Source organism: Amblyomma maculatum, chromosome 2, assembly GCF_055883805.1.
Source record: "Amblyomma maculatum isolate TAMU_Amacu chromosome 2, ASM5588380v1, whole genome shotgun sequence".
NCBI classification, from domain to species: domain Eukaryota; kingdom Metazoa; phylum Arthropoda; class Arachnida; order Ixodida; family Ixodidae; genus Amblyomma; species Amblyomma maculatum.
Window position 1 is genome coordinate 54,465,029 of NC_139345.1, and position 25,416 is coordinate 54,490,444.

At 48.1% G+C, this 25,416-nt stretch overlaps 1 protein-coding gene across 2 annotated transcripts in view; it reads left to right on the forward strand.

Moving 5' to 3' along the window:
• LOC146198671 (proprotein convertase subtilisin/kexin type 4-like) overlaps positions 1–25,416 on the forward strand; it is a 203,270-nt gene that overhangs the window by 121,791 nt on the left and 56,063 nt on the right. For both annotated transcript variants that reach the window (XM_084594172.1, XM_084594171.1), the window contains exon 3: positions 12,265–12,363. In XM_084594172.1, coding sequence (XP_084450298.1) covers positions 12,265–12,363 — 99 coding nt within the window. The remainder of the gene's footprint in view (positions 1–12,264; positions 12,364–25,416) is intronic.

Sequence of the window (25,416 nt, forward strand, 5' to 3'; positions counted from 1 at the left end):
CATTTTTCTTCCTTGTTCTCGCGCCTTACGGGACTTCGATCCCCGAGCGCGTGCGTGTCAGATATCCGTGTCGGTTTTCGTCGTCGCTGTCGTCGGTGCATTCGCGAAGCTTCGGCGGCGCGGAAAGGGGTTCGCGCGCTCAAATAAATCACTGTTATCGGCGACCGAAAGTTGAGAAGTGTCTAAACGCGGCAATCGAGTGGAAAGACTTCCTCCGCCCTCTCTCCATCTTCGCTTTCGGGAGATTGAACACCGTGCGGAGACGAGCCGCCCGGGAGTGAGCACCGTGTCGAACTTCGGTTTTCTTCTTCATCTTGGTCTTGCTGCTGTCCACGTCGTTGTCTGTGCGAAAGTACCGCGCTGCCCGTACCCACGGGGTGCCTCCAACGTGCGTCCCGACTCAGTTGCCCTCTTTTCTCCAGCGTTCCTGGCTTTACTGCACCTGTCATCGTTCGAGCTTCTCCCCTTCCTTCTTTTCCTTTAGGCTTCTGACAGGTCTACAGCCACGAGGCCCGCTGACGGGTCAGACCTGCGCGGTCGTTGCATTGAGACATTTATTTTTCTTGGGAAAGCAGCGTGCTTCTGCAGTTGCATGCGCGGGCCTTTTGTGTATCAGGAGTGTCACAAGCTGCCTCACCTATTATACAGCGGAAGATGCGGGAGCTTATGGCTGGAATATAGAGCGAAATTCACGGGACTCCGTCGCTCCTCTGGACAAGATTCGACAAGCCGATGGGGCAGTGACCGCCTGTCCTTGACGCGGCTGCTGCGTAGTCGGCCGAGGGTAAAAAATAACCGACAGCAGAACGCCCTCACCAGTGCGTTTGGGGAGATTCAAACTTCCGGCCACTCCGCGGTGCTCCGAAAGCGTATTGTGTTCTTCGGGCCCGCGATCGACGCATCGTCCTCTGCACCTGTACGGCCGCCGCTACCGAGCAACACAGCCTTCGACGCCTCAGCAAACAAGAAAGACGTGAGAACTTCGGACTGTTGTTCAATCGAACATTATTTTCGCTTTGTAAACTTTTGACCTGACTTAGTAGTATTTTACGCTGTGTTCTTATGTAACTTTTGCTCATACTTATAATATCTGAAATACCTGCTTTATTATCTTTATAGTCTTCATATTTTTATCACAGTGTTTTGTTCATTGTCGGGTTATTTTTTTTTTCTCTTATCATTTATTTCTTCGTCTTTATCAATATCTTGTCGTGGCGTTGTATTCTCTTTCATTGTACTCTATTATTATCAGTGTAATTTTGGTCTGCTATTTATAAACCTTCAATTGTTTGTAAAAGAAAGTGACCTATTTGTACTTATTCCTCAATCACACACCGACACACGTGCTTCACGGGTTGACCGGCCTAACTTTTAAATGTGTTCACAACCCTCATAGAGGAACGACGAGTAATCGTAAAGAGGATCCCGCACCTCTTGTGACCGTAAAGGCGGGGGTTTGTGACATAATTGGCGTCCGCGAACAGGACTGGTCAACCAAGTGTCGGTGAGGGAGAGAGGAGTAGGTGCAATTTTTTTAGTGTTGTATCCTAGCACTGCATAACGCTTTCCACCTAACATGGCTGATGCAGAGTTAGAACGGCTTGTTGAGTATGGCCGAACTTTTGGCTTTGAGGGTCAAGAGCTGCTCAAATGGGTAGATCAGGAGCGAGCTCGTCGCAGAGAAGAACGCAATGAGGAACGTACGCGGCGGAAAGAGGAGGCAGAACTAGAATCTAAACTCCGGATGGCGGAGATGGAGAAAGAAAAGGAGTTACTGATGCTCCGACGAGACCTACCTAATAATCCGGCAACTGACGCTAACAGCACCGGAGAGTCAAGGTCAGAAACGGGGGAGAGTCAAGCTGCTCGGCCCGAACGCATAAGCCCGCACAAGCTGATGCCGGTTTTTAATGAGGGCAGGGACGACCTTGACGCTTACCTCATGCGTTTCGAGCGCGTCGCTGAGAGTCAGAATTGGCCTCGCGACCAGTGGGCTACAGCCCTTAGTCTATGTTTAAGCGGCGAAGCGCTCAGCGTTTTTAGTCGCATGTCTGCGTCCGAGTGCTTGGACTACAACAAGCTCCGGCAGGCACTCATGATTCGCTTCCGTATGACAGAGGAAGGGTTCAGAGAAAAATTCAGGTCTGCTAGTCCCCGGAACGAGGAAACGTGTTCACAGTTCGTGACGCGTCTTCAGAACTTCCTAGACAGATGGATAGAGCTGTCGGACACAAAGAAAGAGTACGCAGATCTCTTTGACCTGATTCTAAAGGAACAGTTCCTTTCTAACTGCGCCACTCCGCTACAAATGTTTTTGAAAGAAAAGAAGGACACATCCTTCTCTGAAACAGTAGCAAGGGCAGAAAAGTATATGGAGGCCCATGGCTGGTCAAACTTCGGAAAGCGAAGCACCCCGAAGAATAAGGCAGAAAACGCCGTCTCCAAGACGACCGAGAGAAGGGAAACTTTGCTTCAATCATCGGATGCGAAGAGCAGCGATGAAAAGAAATGTTTTATTTGTTCACGCACGGGACACCGCCCCGAAAATTGCCGGGCCGCCCCATCCGACGGATCGGGACCGCCCAAGAAATGCCACAAATGCGGAAAACCAGGTCATCCAAGCTGGAGATGCTGGGCAAATGGGGCCCCGAAACAGAGAGAAGAAAATCGGGAGTCCGCTGCAGTATGTGTTGAGAACGGATACCTCGAACTTAAGGATGGAGGGAAGATCCCCGTCATCAACGCTGGGTTCACCAGTAAAGAATGCGCCGTCAGGGAATGCTTACCTGTCGTAGCCGGCATGATCGGAGGCCAGACAGTCCGAGTCCTGAGAGACACAGGCTGCAACACGGTGGTGGTAAGAAAGGACTTAGTACGGAAAGAAGATATCACCGATACGAAGTCTCCAGTTTACCTACTTGACCGCTCAGTCCTAATGCTCCCAGAAGCTTGGGTCGATGTTGACACCCCGTACTTTCAGGGACGACTTCTCGCTAAGTGTATGGAGAATCCCTTGTACGATTTGGTGCTGGGAAATGTGGAAGGTGCTAGGCCAGCAGACGACCCCGATCCGAACTGGCACAAGACAACAGAAAGCGAGACTACGAAGTCCACTGCAGTAAAAGTTGAAGAGCTAGCGCCTGACACCGAGAGCCCCGCACCCATTTCGGATGCCGTTGAAGCTTGTCCGGTAGTGACTAGAGCGCAGGCGTGCAGGGATAAAGCGCTGAAAAAGCTTAAAGTCCTGCAAGGCCTCCCTAGTGTATGCCGCGAAGAGTTGGTTCAAGAGCAAGAGAATGACGCAACCCTACGCTCGTGTTTCGATCGCGTAGGCCCGCCGCAAGCGAAGAAAGGAAAGGGTAGCCACCAGTTTTTCATTGCTAACGGCGTCCTTCAAAGGAAATACGTCGCCGAGTCGGGCGGGGAGTACACTCAAGTTGTTGTGCCCCAAAAGTACAGATCAGCTATTCTCAAGCTGGCACATGATGGGTTGATGGGAGGCCACCAAGGCGCGAAGAAAACCCTACTGAAGCTTCAGACAGAATTCTTCTGGCCAGCAATGCAGGCTGACGCTAAGCGGTTCGTTGCCTCTTGCGATCTGTGCCAACGCACAACTCCGAAGGGTCACACCACACGAGCGCCTTTGGTTCGAGTGCCCGTCATTGAGACACCGTTTCAGAGGGTGGCGATCGACATCGTTGGTCCACTCAACCCGAAGTCCGCTCAAGGCAATCGGTACATCCTGACCATGGTGGACTATGCCACTCGGTACCCTGATGCAGTCGCACTTCCTAGCGTCGAGACCGAAAGGGTAGCCGAAGCACTTGTCGAAATGTTTTCCCGTGTAGGAGTGCCCAGAGAGGTCCTCAGTGACAGGGGCACGAATTTTACGTCCGAAGTAATGAAGGAGGTTAGCCGTCTGTTGTCAGTAAAACAGCTGCATACCTCTCCCTACCACCCGATAGCGAACGGCCTAGTCGAACGGTTTAACGGCACGCTTAAACAAATGCTCAAGCGCATGTGTCAAGAGAGACCAACCGATTGGGATCGCTACCTGGCTCCACTTTTGTTTGCATACAGGGAAGTGCCCCAAGAAAGCCTCGGCTTTTCCCCATTCGAACTGTTATATGGGCGAAATGTGCGTGGACCCCTGGCTGTTCTTAGAGAGCTTTGGACGAATGCAACCATCCCTAACGAGTTGCGAACGACGTACGAGTATGTGCTTGCTCTACGGGACAGACTGGAAAATACCTGTAAACTTGCCCACGAAGAGCTAGAGCGCGCAGGAGAGCGTTACAGCCGCTACTACAACATCAAGAGCCGCAAACGCTCACTCAAACCGGGAGAGAAGGTTCTTATTCTTCTTCCCACAGAACACAATAAGCTGCTCATGCAATGGAAGGGTCCCTTTTCGGTCATCAGCCGCAGGGGCGATGTCGACTATGAAGTGGATTTGGGCCATGCCACAAAAATATTCCACATCAATATGCTGAAGAGATACCAGCAAAGGAAAGACGACCCCATTGTTGCAGCTGTCGGTGCAGTAATATCGGCAGAAGAAGACACAGACGCTGGAGAGATTGAGCTTCCTAAGCCCTCCCAGACACAGTCTATCGGGGATGTACACATTTCCGAGAGATTGAGCCACGTACAGCAGAATGAAGCCAAGAAACTTCTGCAACAGTACGAAGGTATATTTTCGGACCTTCCGGGAAAGACCACGCTAATCAAGTGCCAACTGAAGTTACAGAGCGACCGGCCGATAAATGTAAAACAATATCCGCTACCGTACGCTTTGAGACAGGCAATTGCATCAGAAGTGGACGACTTACTCCGATTAGACATCATTGAGCCATCGGAGTCGCCCTACAATTCCCCTGTGATCGCCGTACGCAAGCCCGACGGGACGCATCGGCTATGCATTGACTTTCGGAAGTTAAACGAAGTCATCGCAGACGACGCCGAGCCCTTACCACGTGCGGACGACCTTATCGCCTCGGTAGGCCGCAAGAAATTCTTTTCCAAGCTGGACTTATCCAAGGGATATTGGCAAGTACCGTTGTCACCCGATTCAAAGGCGATGACTGCTTTCACGGTTGGCACGGGGCGCTTTCAATTCCGATATATGCCCTTCGGTATTAAGACGGCGCCAGCCATTTTTACGAAGCTGATGCGGAACATCTTGGCCGATATTCCCGACGTGGCGTACTACTTCGACGATGTTCTCATTGCCAGCGCGACATGGGAACAGCATCTCCAAACATTGTACGAGGTCTTTGCTCGAATTGAAGCGGCTGGTCTCACCATCAAACCGCTGAAATGCGAGATCGGAATGGAAACCGTCGCATTCCTGGGCCACCAAATTGCGTCCGGAGAATTGTCACCCCTCACCAAGACCCTACAGAAGATACAAGAAGCTTCACGGCCGACAACAAAGAAGCAGGTCCGATCCTTCTTAGGACTCACGGGGTACTACCGTGATTTCATCCCAAACTATGCTGACCTAACCTGTCCTCTGTCAGATCTAACACGGAAAGGTCAACCTTCAGTCGTGAGCTGGGGCCCCGAGCAAGAACGGGCTTTCAAGAACTTGCGGGAAAAACTGGCTGAGGCACCAATTCTGAAATTGCCAGACTTTGACCGGGAATTCGTCCTGCGAACAGATGCTTCTGATAGAGGTGTTGGAGCCGTTCTGCTTCAATCGCATGACGGAATCCTGCACCCAGTTTCCTATGCGAGCCGCAAGTTGCTCCCTCGAGAGGTAGCCTATTCAACCACTGAGAAAGAGGCTTTAGCGCTCGTTTGGGGAATCGAGAAATTTCAAGTCTTCCTCTACGGGAGAAGGTTTCTCGTTCAGACGGATCACCAGCCTTTGAAGTTCATAAAAGAAACAAAATCTGCAAACAGCCGCGTTCTTCGCTGGAGTATTAAGCTTCAGGAATACAACTTCCGTGTCGAGTATATTAAAGGCAGCGAGAACGTGGGAGCAGATTACATGAGCCGGCTGGAATAGTTGTTAAGCTTGCACTACAGCATAGCTGCATTGTGTTGATTGTGTAATGAAAATCGTACACGATGTGCCTGTATATATGTGCACTTGATTGTTATCAGTGATCCGTGACTTGTGACATGTGTGCAAGACATGACTGAAGAACTACAGTGTTGTGGTGTGTGCGGGTTCAGATCAGTGCGTATATGGTGCGCGTCATGAACGGTAGTGAGTGACGAACGATCTTCAGTGCACTGAACGGACCCAATCTACTGCACCCCTCTATAGGGGCGTAATAACATCGTTCTCGGCGCTTGTGGAGTTCTAGAATATTCCGAGGCAATATTCTTCAGTGGGGGGCAGTGTCACAAGCTGCCTCACCTATTATACAGCGGAAGATGCGGGAGCTTATGGCTGGAATATAGAGCGAAATTCACGGGACTCCGTCGCTCCTCTGGACAAGATTCGACAAGCCGATGGGGCAGTGACCGCCTGTCCTTGACGCGGCTGCTGCGTAGTCGGCCGAGGGTATAAAATAACCGACAGCAGAACGCCCTCACCAGTGCGTTTGGGGAGATTCAAACTTCCGGCCACTCCGCGGTGCTCCGAAAGCGTATTGTGTTCTTCGGGCCCGCGATCGACGCATCGTCCTCTGCACCTGTACGGCCGCCGCTACCGAGCAACACAGCCTTCGACGCCTCAGCAAACAAGAAAGACGTGAGAACTTCGGACTGTTGTTCAATCGAACATTATTTTCGCTTTGTAAACTTTTGACCTGACTTAGTAGTATTTTACGCTGTGTTCTTATGTAACTTTTGCTCATACTTATAATATCTGAAATACCTGCTTTATTATCTTTATAGTCTTCATATTTTTATCACAGTGTTTTGTTCATTGTCGGGTTATTTTTTTTTTTCTCTTATCATTTATTTCTTCGTCTTTATCAATATCTTGTCGTGGCGTTGTATTCTCTTTCATTGTACTCTATTATTATCAGTGTAATTTTGGTCTGCTATTTATAAACCTTCAATTGTTTGTAAAAGAAAGTGACCTATTTGTACTTATTCCTCAATCACACACCGACACACGTGCTTCACGGGTTGACCGGCCTAACTTTTAAATGTGTTCACAACCCTCATAGAGGAACGACGAGTAATCGTAAAGAGGATCCCGCACCTCTTGTGACCGTAAAGGCGGGGGTTTGTGACAAGGAGGCAGTGGCAGTGGTCGCTAGAGGTTTTTGTGCTTAAGGTATACTTAAGGTTTTGGCAAGATGCCAGTCCAAACGGAGAGGCAGGCTAGCTGCCTACAATGCCTGCGTAGCTTTGGCCGTCCTTTGATTTCTAGAAAGACGGCGAATTTTGTTTATCCTCGCCTTCGCCTGGATTTGGCGTCGCACGCTGCCTTTATTGAAGTCAAGCTGGTGCTCGCGGAATGAACGTGTTGGTGGGCGGGGTTGCACCTTTATTCTGTTTCTACATGGTGACACTGGCAAGGTTGTATGAGCGTTGTGCAGTCATGGCTTATGTGCGCATATATCATGTTGTTCAAGCACGGCGTGATGGCGGTCTGTTCGCGGACTAGTCTGCCCTGATTGCCAGACGTACCGTCTTTGCCGTGAACAAAGACTGACACGCAGGAAGTAAGAACACGACACGGGCGACAGCTTGCGGCTAATAATTTATTCAATGCCCGGCGTAACCTTGCATATTTAGCGGCCTTTTCCAAAACCGGCAAAATAAAATTGTGGAAAAAAAAAAAGGTACGGTGTCATCATTGCCTGTTTCCGTTGCCACGTAAGACTACGTACTCCTTCTTCGTCCTGCTGCCATCTTGTTGCCTTGCCGATTGTCTGGTTAGATATTTGCTGGTTTTCCATTAAAGATTGGTTGCACGTCACCACCCCGCTCGCATGTCATATTACTTCCCGCGAGTTCGTTTTCGCTTTAAGCTGAAAAAAAAAAAAAAACTGTGTAGAATTGTACGGGCCTCGACCCATGACAACAGCTCGCAGTCGCTTGCAGCCAGAAACACTGTTTGGCAGAACAGAAGCTTCTCGATACGATGGGGAAAGAAATCCAGTGAACTGGCGTTCACACTCTTCCGTTCTCTGGCATTTTTGTCACTCTTGCAGGCCTGCACTCGCGAAAGAAGTGTTTACGCCCTCAGCACGGCGACTCTATCCGCGCAGCTAAGCCTGCTGTAATAATGCCACTGTATCCGGCCACGTCGCGCACGTGTTTCGGTCGTTGCAGCATGTTTTCGCATTACTTCGAGCACTGCCGCCTCTTTGCGTAGAAGGCGCTGTTTGCCTCTTGAAGGCGCGCGAGCGTGCCTAACACAGCTGCGGTAGTGATAGGAAGATGCTTGAAAAGCGGGAACGTGAAAGCTGTGTGTGCTCGCATTAAAGAGATGAAGCTTTCGTTTAGCTCTGTGCATGTTCCGGGCTACTGAAAGAACAGGAAGGAGCGAAATGCGCCTCGCGTACTTCGAGTACAGCTTTTCTTTGAAACCTTTAAAAAAAAAAAAAGTCTATTTTCTCTCGCGCGCTCTTGCGTGCTTCCGGTGTTTTTAGTCCACGCAGAATCGAAACGGCCTGTACCTGCATCCTTTCTTTCTTCGTTCATCTCGCTCGTCTTCCTCATTTGGCAACGTTTCGATGCCTCGATGCCATCCGGCAATATTTATACGAGACAGATACGTAGCTTCCTTGTTGTTGGCTTGACGCGACGGAGCGCTCGCATTAATGGCACGCGTGTGCAGAGGGCGAACTCTTTTTCTTTTTTTTTTTTTTTCTTTTTTTTTTTTTTTTTTTTTTTTTGCGGTGCACCAGTGTATGTATCAACCGGTACTTGCTATTATACTACCGCTACTACACTCTCTCCAAGGCTGTCTGCGGTGTGTGTGTGTGTGTGGGGGGGGGGGGGGGGGGGGGTCTTTATTTTTCTCCTCTGCATGTGCACGGCCTCGGAGGAATGTAGCTAGCCTCGTACCATTGTCTTCTCACGGCAGCGGCGTTCACGTTTGTTTAGTTATAGCGTCCGTCCACCTTCTCGACGTAGAATGCGTGTAGCAGCTTCGCCACGCACGGTGGCTCTGGCTTGCCTTGCTCGCTGCTTGCCTTGAGTTTCTTGCTGTTCGTTTCGAATGGCGCGCGGCTGTGAAGTCGAAGTGTGAGTAAGGTGGCGCATATGTGCGTAACTATGCGGACATCATCACGCGCTTGGAAGGACACGAGTGCACGCTCGATTTCGCTGTCTGGCCGCCGCGACCTCCATAGGGCGTCGGCGCGACTTTCTCACAGAGTTTGTCGAGCACGCTGCGCTTGTAGCAGCTGCCAATTCTGCACTGCCCGAGGAGAGTAACTGTTTACTACCCTGTGCTGCCGCTGGTGTGAACTATAGACAAAGGTGTGCGTTCACTAGTTGAAGTGAACCGTGATGATGTCGTACGACTATGCTGCATGTCGCTTCACTCGCGCTGCAGCTATAGCTGCGTGCCATACCGCGGATCGAATCGTCGGGGTTTCGCTCCTCCGATCGCGCTGATCGCTTGATCTTGACACTGCAATTCTCATCACAACAGACTTTCCGCGAACTACCACTACCGAGAACTGCGATTTTTAAGTCGTGTTCACGCCAAGTTCAGGAAACTATGAACATGAGCTCCGCCAGACGAGCTTCAGACGGGGTCTGAACCTAGTCTATCGGTGATGTGTACGGACTTGGAACTTGGTGCGAATTTAGTGTCCCTATGCTTGCACCGAGCGTTTTTCTGCTTATCCATGAACTGAGCAGAAATATATAATTTTTTTTTTCAGACGCGACAGCAAAAATGAGTAGTCCAAAGATTTTTCCAGATATAATGTCACAATAATTGATTACTTGGCTATCCATTTTGACAAAGTGGTGATAATGATGATTTTTTTTCTTTTTTTTTTGCAAAATGTTACGCGACGCCATTAATTTTGTATTAGCAACTCTGTACCCACAAGAATTGTTCGTACCAGACGCTTAAGTCCCTGTATTACCCATATATTATCCACGCGAAACTTGATATGAAGTGACTAAGGAGGCGCAACGACATGACAACTCCCTTCCATGAACTCAAGCAATAGTTATTGGCAATTAAGGGTTAAGCAATCTAGGAATAATTACTCTAGTGCATCATCTTACTGACTTCATAAAGAGCGACGTCAGAAAATTCTAGCGTCACCTAAATGGAAGCAAAAAGTAAATTAAGAAAATTGAAATCGGGGACATGACAATAACTGATCCCCCTGGGATCGCTGACCATTCAAACGTTTACTTCCAGAGTGTATTCGCAGCCGCAGAAGAATTCAGCGTTCAGAGTACACAAATCGAGCTCGTGGTTTCTCGGGAAGGGGTCACAGCTACGCTTTTTAAAAACTCAATACTAGAAAGCCTTCTGGGTATGCCGAATTCATTTTTTTGTGATGGTACGCGGAACAACTGCCTCCGTCCTTTACAAATATTTTCAACTTATCACTTGCCACAGGGGAAATATCGCACGACTGGAGGAAAAAGCACGTGTTATTCCCGTTTGTCTGTACGAAATTATCGCCAAATTTCAACCACGAGTACGTGCTGTAAGCTCTTAGAACATGTCATTGCCACCGCTACTTCCAGGAATTCTTAGAAAGCCACGACGTGCTATCACAGTATCAGCAGTGTTTCAGGAAACGCGTGTCCACTGTAACCCAACTTGTTTGTACTGTCATGAATTCGCGCAAGCTCTTGACAGCAATGGCCAGCTAGATGTGGCCAGCTAGATGTGCTGCTGTTATATACTTCGCCAAGGCCTTCGGCAAATTGCCGCATGGAACTGCATGAGATATTGTTGGCCTTCCCTCCTGTATCTTGCAGTGCATTTGTGCCTACTTTAGAGATAGGCAGCAGTTTGTTGAAATTATGAATTGCTAATCAAAATGCCTGAGTTCTGTGTGTCACAAGGCAGTGTCTTTGGGCTGCTATTGTTTTTGATCAATATCATGATTTGCCTGACGTCATTCACGGGGATGTTTCTGTCCGATTGTTTGCGGATGATTGTGTGTTTAAAAAAAAAAACAAAAAAAAAACATTACAATGCCTAATGACCATACAATATTACAAGCAAACCTACAGGCGTATTCATGAGTCGTGTGTACGATGGGGAATGCAAATTAATGCAGAGAAAAGATGTGGTGAGTTGCTTGGGAGAAAAGTGTCAGCACCCTTTCTTATTTACTTAACAATAATATAACGGTAGACGCGCATAAATATCACGTCGCGCTTGCAAATAAGCTAATATGTTAGTAAGCTGTCCAAGCTAAACATTTGCCTATAATACCTGCATCAGAGCCAAACTTGAATATGCCCATTGTATGGGATCTGAAAACTAGAAAGGATATACATGCAGCTCGAACGAGTCCAAAGAAAAGTTATTCGGTGTATGTTCGGTGTAAAGGCGTGGCTGTCCTTCTTTACTAATGCGGCAGCATAACATAGACTCTCTGGAACCTCGTGGAAAGTTTAGTCGCCTCGCCTTTTTGCATAACTGCCTCTCAGGTAAGCTGAAGTTAAACTTACCGGATTGCATAAAGCCATATTTTTACCAGAAAGACACACACCCTCACTCCCTGGCTCCAATTTTTTGAAAAACACTCTCCTTTAAACAGTCTTTTCCCTAGAGCGGTCACTGAGGAGAATTCCTTTCCCTTGCACATTTTTGTGGCCAGCGACATTGTCAACGAGTTAGAGCGTCAACTTTTGTGTTGATTGTGCTTCGCTGGTTATGAATTTTGGACTTGTTTTGAATTGCTTGTAGAATCATATGCTTATTTTCTGTGTTACGTTTTTCACGGATGCCCCTCCTGCTTGTGCTATGTACATGTATGGTCTGCAGTATTTTCAAATAAAAGTAATAAAATTTTTCAAATTTGAGCAGACTTGTGCCATGTACGTCAGCGAACAAAAGCAGTGCATTATGCCAGCTGTGCAGCATAACTGTGCCCTGCATGTCCTTGTTATGCACGCATATCGCACATGCGCATATCGTCAGCTTAAACGCATATTTGGGACTGTTTCTGGCTCTACTTCTGTTTCTGGTGTTCGCATTGCAGGATGTGATCTGTTACGCGAGATGTATATAGGTAACGAAATTACGCTTAGGTGCCCTGTATCTTGCGCATCTGATTAAATCTTGCACCTTACCCAAGTACCCGTCTCCGTGCTTAACAATTCATCTCCTCATATCTCTTTTTTTCTCCTCTCCAGGTTCGGTGGCTTTCACAACAGACGCTGAAGAGGCGCAGCAAACGGGGATCCCATGAAACAGTCCTCAACGATCCAAAATGGTCGGAAATGTGGTACCTGGTGAGTTCTAACCCAATCTCTGACTGGACCTTGACCCCATCGACTGCGGGTTGAAAAAGAAAACGGCGAACGACATTCATTTCAGTCCAACTAGGCACTCGGTTACGGTCTAGGCTTTATGCGCAGCGTTCACGGGCTGTTGGCAGCCGAGTTCTTTTCCGAGAAACCGTTAGTAGACACAGGCAAAAAAAAGAAAAAAAAAGAGAAAAAAGAAAAACGCCAAAGAGCACTACGTCAAAACAGCCAGCGCTACTTGTGTCACCAAGTTTCTGTCTCGGTATTTTCGCACGTCGTGTGACGCGCGCTCTGTCCCAGAGGTGCTTTTTCGCTTTCTTCAGCGCATCGACACTGAACAGTGCGAGGGGATAGACGTCCGCAGCCTTTGTTTAGCAGTTCGTGCCTTTCGGCTTTAATACATTTCTAAAGCAAAACAAATCCTTTTCTTTTTTCGGCTGATCGATTGCTGAATTCATTGAAGCATGTCCTGCGGGACACGGGTCGGCTTCGATCGCGCCTTTCGTGACATAGGAAATTCCGCATGTGTTAGAGAGACCCATCGCATTCGCCACACATGTCGGCTCGCTTCAACGTTTCCCACTCTTTTTTTTTTCTTTTTTTCAACCTGACCATTGTTCGCGACACAAGCCTGCCTTTCACGGCGTAGTGAAAGCAGGACACCACCATTGACCGGGTCCGTCGAGCAACAGTATAGCGCGCACGTTAGCAGTCGCATCTACGTCAGAACGGAAGTTGGTACACGCGCAGCACGGCATCGCTTGATTGGTCACTCGCGCTCGCAATAGTTGTCCGGCGAAGAGAGGGGAAAGTCATGGAGACGGAAAAACGGTACTGTAAAAGAATGAGGATGCTTCAGATTTGCCTCGAGTGGGTTCAAAACAGTCTTCAAAACTGGCGCTCTAGTTTATGTTGTTCAAAACAGTCCGGCGGTTGCGATTCCGCCTCCGCTGAGATACGGACGCACGTTTTGCGTAGCTCCCTGCCTCTCATCTCCATTGATCCTCACCGAATGGGTCACGTAGTGCCTGCGGTGGCGCGAATGCGGAATCGATGCTCACCGCCGGGCCTAGCCCAGCGTTGCACCTGTCGTTTGGGGAAACACTGACGACACTTTTGGTCACGCCAGGTTCCCGGAATTTTATGCCGTGTGCTTTAAGGTTTCTCTCTGCTCTCCCAATTCTCTCCTTCGCTCCTGCTCTTTTTTTTTTTCCTCATTGTGTCCATTCTTCTCAGTCTATGCTCATGAAAAGGGTGATAAGATTGCCCTTGGCTGCTGCTGCAGCCAAATCTAGTAACGTTGGCCGCAGCTGCAGTGAGCATTTCTAGCGGCCTTGTTTCCACGAGCAGCCGCGTAGGATATTTTTTTTTTCTTCCCTATATCCTTCCATATTTGTGTTTGCGCGGCTACTTCTATGTAGCCTGGCCTTCGCTGACAGAGCGCGAAGCGCTAATCGGCGGTTCGAGGTTCAGTCGTCGAGACCTTAGCGACGCGTCCTTTTCTGTCACTGTTATCGAGCTGCGGTCGGGCCGCCGTCCTTGAAGCGGCTCAGCAATAGGCGGGGCAAGGGCTGTGTTTAAGTGAGCCGTAATCCAGGCACTGAGGTATAATGCTGGACGCAGCAGGTTCTCAAACACCGAAGAGAAAATAATGCACATCAAAAAAAAACAAAAAAAAAAACATGGGAGGATTGACCGATAATATATGGCTGTGTTTGCAGTTAAGTGATTAATAGTGAAAGCCGGCCGCTGATTCGCAAGCTTTACCCCAACCATCGTGCGCGCTGTATCCCGGGAGCGAAATGTTGGTATCAGAAGTCCTGGTTTGCGTCTCTTCAGGTGTCTATTAGCCGCCATTGAGTGCGGTCATTAATTATTACGGAGATGGGAATCGCTCGATTTGTACGTGCAGCCGGTTCACCACTCCTTTAAGTACTTGTGCGAGCTCGATTTGATCCATTTAACGAATCTGCCCCGTGGTCTGAGTGCGCGTTAGTAGCAGCCGCTTTTTTTCTTGAGCGCGTCCATATTTGCACAGCGCGTTAACGCTGACTTCGAGAACATATTATCCGTCGCCCCAAGCGGCCTTGAGGCAAGCGAATTGCAATATATGCAACGCTGTCGCCCACTCCACGTGCGGGCATGTTTGCAGCGCCTCGCTGAATGTTTCATGATGCGCGAAGTGTGTGGCCTGTAGACTGAAAGCACGCTTGGCCAAGAAAAAGAAAAAAAAAAACTATTTCTCGTTTACTGGCATCGCCTGTGCGGTTGCATCTTCCACGAGAATGGAGTTACGTAAACGTGTTGCATGCGTGCGTGCGAATATTTGCGTGTACGTATAAGCGAGTGGTGCTGAAATTGCCAGAATGCAGTGCGGGAGCGTATAGTGCACGTTTTGTAATGGCGGTTCGCTGTACTCGTTGTCAACTGTGGCCTAACACCGATGGATATATATTTTTGAGAGGCAGCGGTCGGGGGACGCACGGTTCATTCTTTCCTTAGCGCGACATCTCAGCTGCACTCAAGGCGCAGTCAGCGGGAATACGATTTCCCGTATTCGTCCCTTGTCGCGCACAGACTATATACGCGAAATCATTGTATTCCCGCTGACTGCGCCTTGAGTGCAGCTGATATGTCGCGCTATACGTAATCACTCGCGTTAGTGCGCTCCCGAATGCTTGAGCTGTCTGCCCAAGTTTGCGACGACGGGTCGATATCGCCCGCTATGAGTTAATTGTGCATAGGAATGAGAGTGCAGCCTTTGTCATATGAGGAAATTATATACAGGCAGGCGTATTCATTTATTTGTGTATTTACCTATTTATTCATACTACGGTCTCAATGAACCATGCCAGGCAGAGGTTTTCTCCTTGTCCGCGTAGTTGGGCTCACACCCCATCCGCGAAAGTCCCCGCCGCGGTGGTGATTAAGATGCCCGACTACTGTGCCGGAGTTCCCGTGTTCGAACCCGAACGCCGGCGGTTGCGTTTCGATGGGGGCGAAACGGAGTGGCGTCCGTGTGTTGTGTGATGTCAGTGCACGTTCAAGAACCACAGGTGGTCGAAATTTCCAGAGTCCTCCACTACGGCGTCTCTCATAGCCTGAATTGCTTTGTGACGTTAAACCCTACAAACCAAACCTAACCTTCAGAGGGTTCATTTCGTTCGTGGCTTACATGGTTTAACGTCCCAAAGTAATGCGCGGTTGAAGGGCGCCGTAGTGGAGGGCTTCGGACATGTGCTCCTTAACGTGCACTGACATCGCACAGCACACGGACGCCTTGCATTTCGCCTCCACCGTGAAGCGGCCGCCGCGGTTTGGATTGACCACGCATCCCCAAGATGCACTCGAGTGCCCTAACGACTGAACTACCGCAGCAGCGCCTTCAGAGATATGATGGAAAACAATGAGCATCGCGCATATTCGAGATTTGGGATCTTACCGATATATATATATATATATATATATATATATATATATATATATATATATATATATATATATATATATATATATATACGTATATTCAACGCAATATCGCCCAGAAGAAAACCCCCAGGTTCTTGGCTGAGACGCATCTTTGCGTCGCACACATGGTGGGATTCTGCAGTGCAGCATGGCCCGACGTTTAGTTGTTGACATAAAGGCGCTCCACCACGTCTCTCAACGGCCCCTCTTGCTTCTTGGGCACATAAACACTGTTCTGTTACTTTGTTGCTCCAGCTGGGGATGTTAATGAACGCCTGTTCGGTTGTGTACGCGTGAGCTGCGTACTACATCTCGGTTAGATCTCTAGTTATAGACAAGACGGTGCGGTGTTCTCTTCTCGTAGCAAGACACGCTTCCCTCCCGTTGGCGTGAAGCCAGATTCGCATCACTTGATGTGGGTTTGCCCTATGTTGGCGGGAGCGCGCCAAGCGCTTGTTATATCCTGGCCTTCGAGACAGGAGCGCCGCCATTTCTGTTTTGTTTTTTTTTCCAATGCAAGGAGATAGTTTCGGTGTTCTGTACTTAGCATTCTTCGTGCTCTGCATAAATAGTATTCAGTTCCTTTGCGTCATCATCCCGCTTTTAATTGCGTGCTTTATTCACTTTTCTTTCGGTGGATGGGATACTTTCTTTTTTTTTTTTTTTTTTTTTTTTTTCACGTTAAGCCTTGGGAACAAAACATATCGAAATGAAACTTTACTATACCTGCACCAACTGTTCGTTCATGCCTCATGTTTTCATTGCACGTGTTCGTGACAGCAGGGTTTGCACTTCACGGTGAGAAGCCTTGCTGAAAGGCGCATTGCAGTGCCGTCAAAGTGCGGCAGGACTGCGCTGCCAGTCTCAGCTGTGTCATGGTCGGCGCTTTTGAAGAATGTACGCGACACTGGGACGACAGGCACGTATACGCGTGCTTCTGCTTTTCTTGTAGAGAGGTCTCACCGTAAGTGGGCCGTGCTCCAGGGTGCGGTGTGGATTTTGTAAAATTTGTGTATATATACGCGCTGCCCATACTGTACTAGAAAGCATAGTGGCAACACTGGCAAGCCTTCCGACGGTGATTGGCGCGGAACGAAGGAGGCGCATGTGCTTTCTAGTATGTAAAGACGTGCTGTCGGCGATGTTTGTTGCAGGTAGTTTTTATTAGCTTCCTGAAAAATGCACTTACGCCCCTTGTGCGCTTCCCATAAGTGTTTGCAAAACGCGCGATGCGTGTTTTTCGCTCGGCTGCTAATTGTTTTCTGACGCGCGTCGTATCCGTCCTTACAGAGGAAAACAAAAAACAAAAATGCACTTTTAAAGAGCAGCGCGGCTTCTGAGTGTGTAGCTTGCTTGTAAGTATATCCCCCGTAAGACGTGTCGGCGCGCCGAAACTGCACTTTATCTGCGTCAGTTACGGGTTTGAATGAAAGACAACCCATTGCCAGCGAAGCGCGTTAAAGAACTGTTTTTCTTTCGTCGAAGCAGGTTATTTGTTTTTCTTGCCTATAGCGCATTCACCCGAGCCGTCTGGCAGACATTACAAGCAGAAGGACTCTGAGTATATGGCCGCCTGGCTCAGAGCTCGAGATCTTGGCCAGGGCCGTCCGGTGACCCTAGTTTTTCTCAAAGGCCCTGAAACTTCTTTGGCCGCATGCTATACAGTTTATTTCTGCCGCCTCTGGATTGGTGCAGCGAGCTGAGAGGCATATAGCAACAAACATATAGTGTGGGTTCAGCGGATTAAGTTCGGTTGTGTTCACCGCGTTTATCGTTCTTCCTCTTTGAATTGATTCTATAGGTTCACGTTCTGCTCGTGCGCGAGTGCACGGTCGAATGTTCCAAATTCAGCGGTGCAGGTCGTGCAGGCCCGCGACGAATCGCGCAAAGTTAACGCTGCTCGTGTTCGATCGACCATGCGTTAGCATACTCGTTTTTTTTTTTCTTCTTACCTTCAGGCGATGCTTTTTGCCAACTATTTTTCTTCTACAAAGGAACATTGCAAAAACATTTTCTTTTTCTAATGCAGGAAAAGTTCCTTGCAATCTTATCAGTGTGCAGTTTTCCGGCCGCGCCAAGGCCCCAGCGATGTAGACGAACCAAAAAAAAAAAAAAAGAAAAGAAAAAGAAAAAAACTTCTTTCGTGCCCAAATTTGGTACCGGGACGTGACAGTACGTGGCATTGCGAGTGAGCTTCGTTAGGGGGTAGTGGGGCTGCGATCATGCCTTCCTTCTTGATTGGGTCTCGTAATAAGGGCAAGTTGATCCTAATTGCCTAATCCGTTCCTACCCAAGCCTGGCGCGCGAGCCCGCGCTTATAGGTAGACATATAGCTCATGCATCATTAAGGAGCGAGCACCCGTATACGGACGCTTATTTGTCGTAATTGCTACTAAGTGACAGGTGCGAACACCGCGTTGCACAGAAGTTCGCGAACACCTAAATAAGGACGACACCGCACAAAGCCCAGAACCTTGTCGGCCCATGGCTGCCATGCATGTGCCCGAGTGTATACGTGCCGGGTTGGTCGAAGAGTGAAGCCTGTTTATAAACACCTGTGCAGAAATGCGGAAGCTTCCGAGGAGATGGTGGATAAGAGCGCGGTTTGGTGCGCTTAGAGTAAGCATTCTTGTTTATCTGTCTCGCAGAAAGCACCAGGTAACATAAATACCTGTATTGAATCAAGAATTCTTCTATTTTTTCGTTCTATGGGACAGCTGAAAAACAAATGCTCATATTGAAATACCAAGGCTGCGCTGCTTATTTATACTTTTGGCCCGAGTGATGCGTGCGCAGCCAGCCAATGAAATAAGTTGGCTACAGCACGACGTGAAAAAAAAAAAAGAAAAAAAGAAAAAAAAAGAGAAAGGACCGTTATTTGACTCTTTTCCCAGCTTGGGCTGTCGTTCTGCCTTATTGCTTACTATATATGAACTGCCGGTGGCTCATACGGATTTTATTTGTCCGTTCATCTGTTTCGAGTCAATCGACTCGTGGAGAAAAACTGGTCAGCAGCTGCATGGTCACTGGAAGGTTTTTTTTTTTTTTTTTGCTCTTCGTGTGCGTGAACTGCGCGGTTTCAAGACCATTGATGTTACTGAGGGCGGCCGATAAGGACAGTGCAGTCGGGAAATAAAAAATTATGACATTGTTCTCGCCGATTTGAAAAGCGCCCAACGTAATGTCAGCCATGTCATTATCTTACTATAATTTATTTTATTTTATTTATTTTTATTCAGGGGCATGAAGTTAACTGGCAGTACTGGCATGCTTGGTTATAACCCGAGATAGTGGAGGAGTGATGTAGTCGCAGGAAATGTAGTGGAACACGGAAGCATATATTTATTATTCGTTTAGTGAAATACGTCGTAGAAGTAACGGTTCTTATTTAAGTAGATGCCATCGAATCGCCCTTGCTGATCTCTTCATTTTCTCACTGCAATGTTGAGCTGTACTAATAAGCAGCCTGCAGCGAAGTTTGCTGTGTCGATCGCTGCGCCGTAACACATATCCTAGTGAGAACAGTAAATACTTTTAACCTGCATGAGCTTACAGGGATCAGATTGCACGCTCTGTCGAAGCTTTGCATGGCGTGTCAGGTAACTGGGCTACATCAAGATCGCCTATATAGGCAAGCGCGTTATCTGTCACATGCGTATCTATAAAAGTGATGAATATGCTCGGTCTTTTATCGCGAACCAAGCGGCTAACAGTAACATTTTTTTTTTTTTTTTAAGCGCGCTGCGGAACAAATGCAGCGCCGCAGGCGCAAGGGGAAATGTACGCATGTTTTCTTTCTGTATTTTTTTTAGAATTTCTTGCTCGGTCATAAGTGCGTAAAGGAACGGAAATTTATTTGAGCGGCTGGATTGCCTTGAGAATTTTATGTTGTCAAACGCGTCGCAAGAACTGCGAGGAATCTCACGTTTGCGCTGGCAAGGCTTGCTTGCTAAAAGAGCGGTGGTTCGATCCGTGGCTAGTGCGCTTCGCTGCCGAGCACGAGTGTTCATGGCTTCCGCGTTTCGGTGAAGGCTAAACATGAACACCAAGCACGCCAGTTCTCTGACCGTTCGCATTACGTTGGCGAGCTCCCAGCCGGTATTGCTGCGTGCGTGATAGCTTGGTTATTCACGCCGTTCGAAAATGCCATACACATACAAAAAGGCAGAGAAAAGAGACGGTCCGGGACGGAAGTTCGGTTCTGTGGATAAGGAATGTTATTATATAATTATTTTATTACTAGACTAGACTACTCAATTACTAGACTAGACTCAATTACTAGACTAATTAATTACTAATTAGTGATAAAAGCTGCGTAATTAGTTGAATAATTACTCATTCGTGCGAAGATACAAGGAGCGCGATCTCGTCGATGCCAAGCAGAATTTACTGAATAAATGCACTCGCAGAGTGTGAAAGAGTAGTCGCTCGCTTTACTCGTAGCAGCATCGCTACAAGCGCAACAGTCGCGTAGCAGAATGCAGCACTCAGGCTTTCGCCTTTCATCACTAGTCGCCAAAGTGTCCTCGAATTTTTCTAGCTCTTTGTGAGAAAAATACCTTTTTGTGTGCATCGCACATGCTGTGCTTTCTGAGTGTCTGCTGCTAGCTGGCTGCTGTTGTGTTTGAGACTCGAGTACGTGTGTCTGCATTTCGGAAGAGAGCGGAGGAAGAACGCAATCACCCTTCATCGTATGGCGGCGATGGCTGAGCGCGCTGATGGAGCAGACGTCGGCCCCGCAGAGAGCCAGTAATTATTCAGCGCCGAAATGCACCTCCGGAAATTAACGCTTCGCGAACTGGCTGCGGACCGTCGATGAAGTCAAATTGCGGTCTCCCCCTCTGCGCGCGCGTCCTTGGAGCTCTCTCCGGGATGCGGTGCCCCTCACCGTCTTCACTCCACTCCCAATCTCCCTTTCCTTCGCGCACTTCTCACCCCATTCTTCTCTCCGGGCAATGAGAACGTAGGGGCTGTCTTCGCTGTTTGCGAGCGCTTCGATGTGGATCGAGAGACAAAGGGCGGCGGACGAATAGGAGGAGTAGCGCGAGGGAAAAGAGGCAACGGGTAGGAAAATAGAAGGATGGAGCACTTTCGCGTATAAATAGCTGCGCTTGCATATAATGACATCGAATTCCCCCTTCCTCCATTCGTTGCTAAGATATTTAAGAAATATTTTAACCGCAGGCTCGGAGCTCCACATATCCTGTAGTCATGTGCCTCACTCGGATCACCAATGGGCGATTGCGGAGTGGACTATAAGCCATCGAATGGTTTCGACAAATCTTGGTTAGCTACATCGATCTATCTCCATTTAGGGATGGCAGCCCTCCACAGCCGGTCTTATTGATGATGCGCGACTAAATATCTGTGCAGTGATGGCTTCGCTAGGTTCTTCTAGACCCAATGTGGACTAATGTGGACTAAATATTTCGGGGACACTTACACTTCGCCGGTGTCTCCTTGCGAATCCTCGTTCGCGTACATGCACATTGCTATTCGCTTGATCAGTAATTTACTATATTATATATCGCACATAATCATTACCACGTACGTTATGTGCAAGACCACTCCGCCTAGATGTAAAGTCCCGCAGTAAACGAGCCGTACTAACGCGCGTGCGTGACCGAATGTTCTTGCTTCCTTACTCGGGACCTAAGGACCCCAGGTTCGACTCCCATTTCACCTTTCCATCTCAGAGACTGCCCGAGTAGGTTTCGGAGCTCTTACCAACTCGGACACGGCATAAGGCCTCGTAACGTGACCAATTAGTGCCCGGCCACCTAGCCTACCGATTGCCACCTGCCATTGGCATGTTGGTGACTTTTCCCTCACAACGCCGCCGCCGGATTTCCCGAAAAACGAGGCCATTAAAGCATTCGTGTTAGTTTTCACGACGGTTTCCTTGCTTTGTTCGAGCGCAGGCCGGCCGTAGAAGGTGTAGCTGATCAAATGTTGCATCGACGGTAGAACAACGCCGTCCTCCGTAACCCTCTAAGCCCTCTTACGTTTTAATTAATATTCGATGGTACTGTCATTAAGACCTTGCCCCTCCCCCTTCTTTTCTCTTCAAAGTCAGTGTCTTGAAAATATTAGAATTTGTTCGGAGGTGCGTGCATGTGTATATTTATTTATTTATTTATTTATTTATTTATTTATTTATTTATTTATTTATTTATTTATTTATTTGTACATACTGGAGCCTTGCAGGAGCAATTGCAGGAGTGGGATCCTGGAATACACGCAGGACGCTTGCATACGTCATGAATTCATTCACGCATGTACACATATTATCCACCTTTCTTTTCATTAAATTTAATTTCTCTCTCCCTCTCTACATACCACAGTACGCAGAAAATGCTATAAAAGTGCACGAGTATTAACGACTTTCTATGGCATCTGAAAATTATTGAAGTGGAAATTAATTATTTTTACCAGGAGTAGAGTTCCAGCTCACAGATCTTACAACGGCGCGCTTGCATTAGTGCTTATCGCAGTGTAATAGTCTTAGGTTACAGGCGTCTATTCCTGCAGTGTTAGTTTGGTTGCTACACGCTGTCACATAGCCGAGCTGTCGGTACTATCTGAAATTCAGGGAATAATTCTTACACTGCGGAAATAGGCTGCTGATATTTAGTTGCATTAATTATCGCACCAATCCACTGTTTGCATCGTTCTACAGTACGAAGCGCTTTGCTCGCTACCGGTCACCATCGCTTGCGAAAAGATGCTCGGCTGTGTGCACTAAGGCCTCTGGTTATCTGCTTATGCACGCGCTATCTCTACAGGCTACCAAGAATTTCTTTAAGGACCAATAAAACGAAGCGATGAGAATAAAAGAAAATAAACGCGTGAGCTAAACACAGTGACCCTATTAAAGTGCTCCAGACATCGCACGAAAGGGTGGAGATGGCAGAAGCTATCTAGAAACCTTGCGCTATAGCTTTACTAGAACAGTGCGGGGGAACAGAAGTGGATAGGAGATAAGAGTGTGAAGGAAAAGAGACAACCAAAAAGCGGTGGCGAGAAATTTCCTTGGGCACGCCGAACTGAAACGGGAGGGAGGCAGAGGTTCGTTTTTATTCTTTATTGCGTTCTCGTTGTTCTTCTGTTCTTTTTTGTTTGTTCTGCTTGTGTGTGTATATATATATATACCAGGACACAGTCGATCGGGAGGGCCTGGAAAATCGACACCGGCGAGCACACTATCGCCGTTGTCTTTTTTTTTTTTTTCTTTCTCTCTCTTTTATACACTCTGCTTTTCTGGTCCTCTGCACCCTTTTGTGCCTTCTCTTCGTTGGATTCCTCATTAGTTACCCTCTCTTCTACATTTTTGCGCTGCTCTGCAGCCGGCAATGCATCATTGAAGAACTCGCTGCGGCCAGGATCGCTGGAGCGGCAAAGCCGGAGCCCAGATAGCGCGCGCCGCTGCTCCCGCGCGCAGCCTGTCTGTGAGCGCGACTGTGTGCGCACTATAGCTTTGGGAAGCCCATGCTAGTTTCGCTCGCAGTCTCTGCATTGGCTTCTTCCTCTTTTCCTTCTCGGCCTCCTTTCTTTCTGCTCCCTCTCTGCGAGCACTGCTGTTCCATCTCTCTCTCTCTCTCTACGTGCGAGGTGGGGAAGGCGGGATAAATCGGTTACTGTGCTGAGTCCGGCGCCCTTGGTGCCCCATCTCACGCTGGACTCGTCGTGCTCGACTCCATTGTTAGGAAAGAAAAAAAAAAAAGAAGGAATCGACTACTATGTAGCGGCAGCGAGTATCGCCGCAGTAGAAAAATCCATGCCGGAGACGATGACGGTTTATTGTTGTTTTGTGTTACTCAATCAGTGGCGTACGCCGCAGTCTGATCCGAGACAGGACGAATAAGAGTAGAGGATGATCGAGGCGACGGAAGAATCGCACTGGCGACTTTGGGAGTAGCTGATGCGGGGCCGACGTACGTCGCCTTCCGTGGTCGTTTGCGATGGATGAGTTTTTCCTTTTCGATTAACGCGCACGCGCACGCACGCGCACGCGCACCCGCACGCGCACCCGTACGCGCACGCACGCACGCACACACGCACACACGCACACACGCACACACGCACACACACACACACACACACACACACACACACACACACACACACACACACACACACACACACACACACACACACACACACACACACACACACACACACACACACAAAAGGCACTCCTTTAAGCAAGGGAAAATGAGGCCGACAGATTTCCGTAGGAACCAGAAAAACCACGTGGGGAAAGTAGGTTGGTTTGGGTTTAGTTTACGGGGTTTAACGTCTCAGAGCGATTCAGGCTGTGAGAGACGCCGTAGTTTAAGGCTCCAGAAATTTCGAGCACCTGGAGTTTTTGCACTGCCATTGCTTAGCACACGGGCGCCTTGCTTTTCTCATCATTAGGCAGAGTAGTCGAGCGCCCTAACGACTCCACCACTGCGTCGGGGAGTGCGTGAACAAACTTCCCTATATATTTGTTAGGAAAAAGGGGCTTCTCTTTTTCGCCTGGTAATTTCGGCACGTACATACTTCCAGCAGGGTGCACATGATACATGGGTCAAAAAATACTGTCACGTACGTGACCAGTTGTTATTTTAAATCATTCGCCAAGTGCGTACAAGCAGCTGCATCGTGGAGAGCACGGCGCTGAAAAGGGGAGTTTGCTATTTCGGGCGTATCTCGGGGCTTTAAAGTGACGCCGCATTCACAAAGCTTTCTTTCTTTTCTCGTTTTCTTTCTTTGTTTTTTTTTTTTTTTTTACCCGCCAGGCGTCGTTTTCGGCTGCTAAAATATCACTTTACGTAAACGCTAGTTTGATGGAAACAACTTAGCAGCCATTTTTCGAGAATACTTACAACTTCTGCTTTGACACTTACTTCTTTCGGGCCAATAATTAAAAAGCTAATTAGTCTTTACTAATTAATTATCTTTGGTGAACGAGCAATTACTATACATTAGCATAGGCGACTCTGAACATCTCTGAATTTGTTCCACTGTGCGAGGGCTAGCCGTATTTTTAAATCATTTGTCCAAGTTAGCTGCTGCACCTGGTATATGCGGCAATTAGGTTCAGGCACTCATAACTGCCTGAAATGAACGTTGGTGCCGCTGAATTCGGTGCTTTTGTTTCGACCGGTACTCGATCGTTCGACGACCGAGTTTCCCGCCTCGTCTACTTCTAGTTATCACAGGCTGTTGAGAATGATTATCGCCTCTGCATTTCATGATAACCGCATCACTTGTATTAACCTAAAATTTAAAATAAATGAATACCCATTTTATCTTTCCGTGTGGTTCCTCGGGTCGAATTCTTCAGGTTATGCTATAAATGCTTCAGAGGCATGCCCTAACAACAGCCCCCCTGCCTTAGCACCTGATGTTAGTTCAAGTATTCATTATTTCCTCGAACATTAATTGTAGCCAACTAGACAAGAACACAGTATCTGTGACGGCATTAGCCTTGCTCACTTATATTTAGTTACTTAATTATATTGCAAAATTGTTTCTGTATGCACATTTGACAACTGCTTTTCTATCGCCATGCTGAAGTTTGCG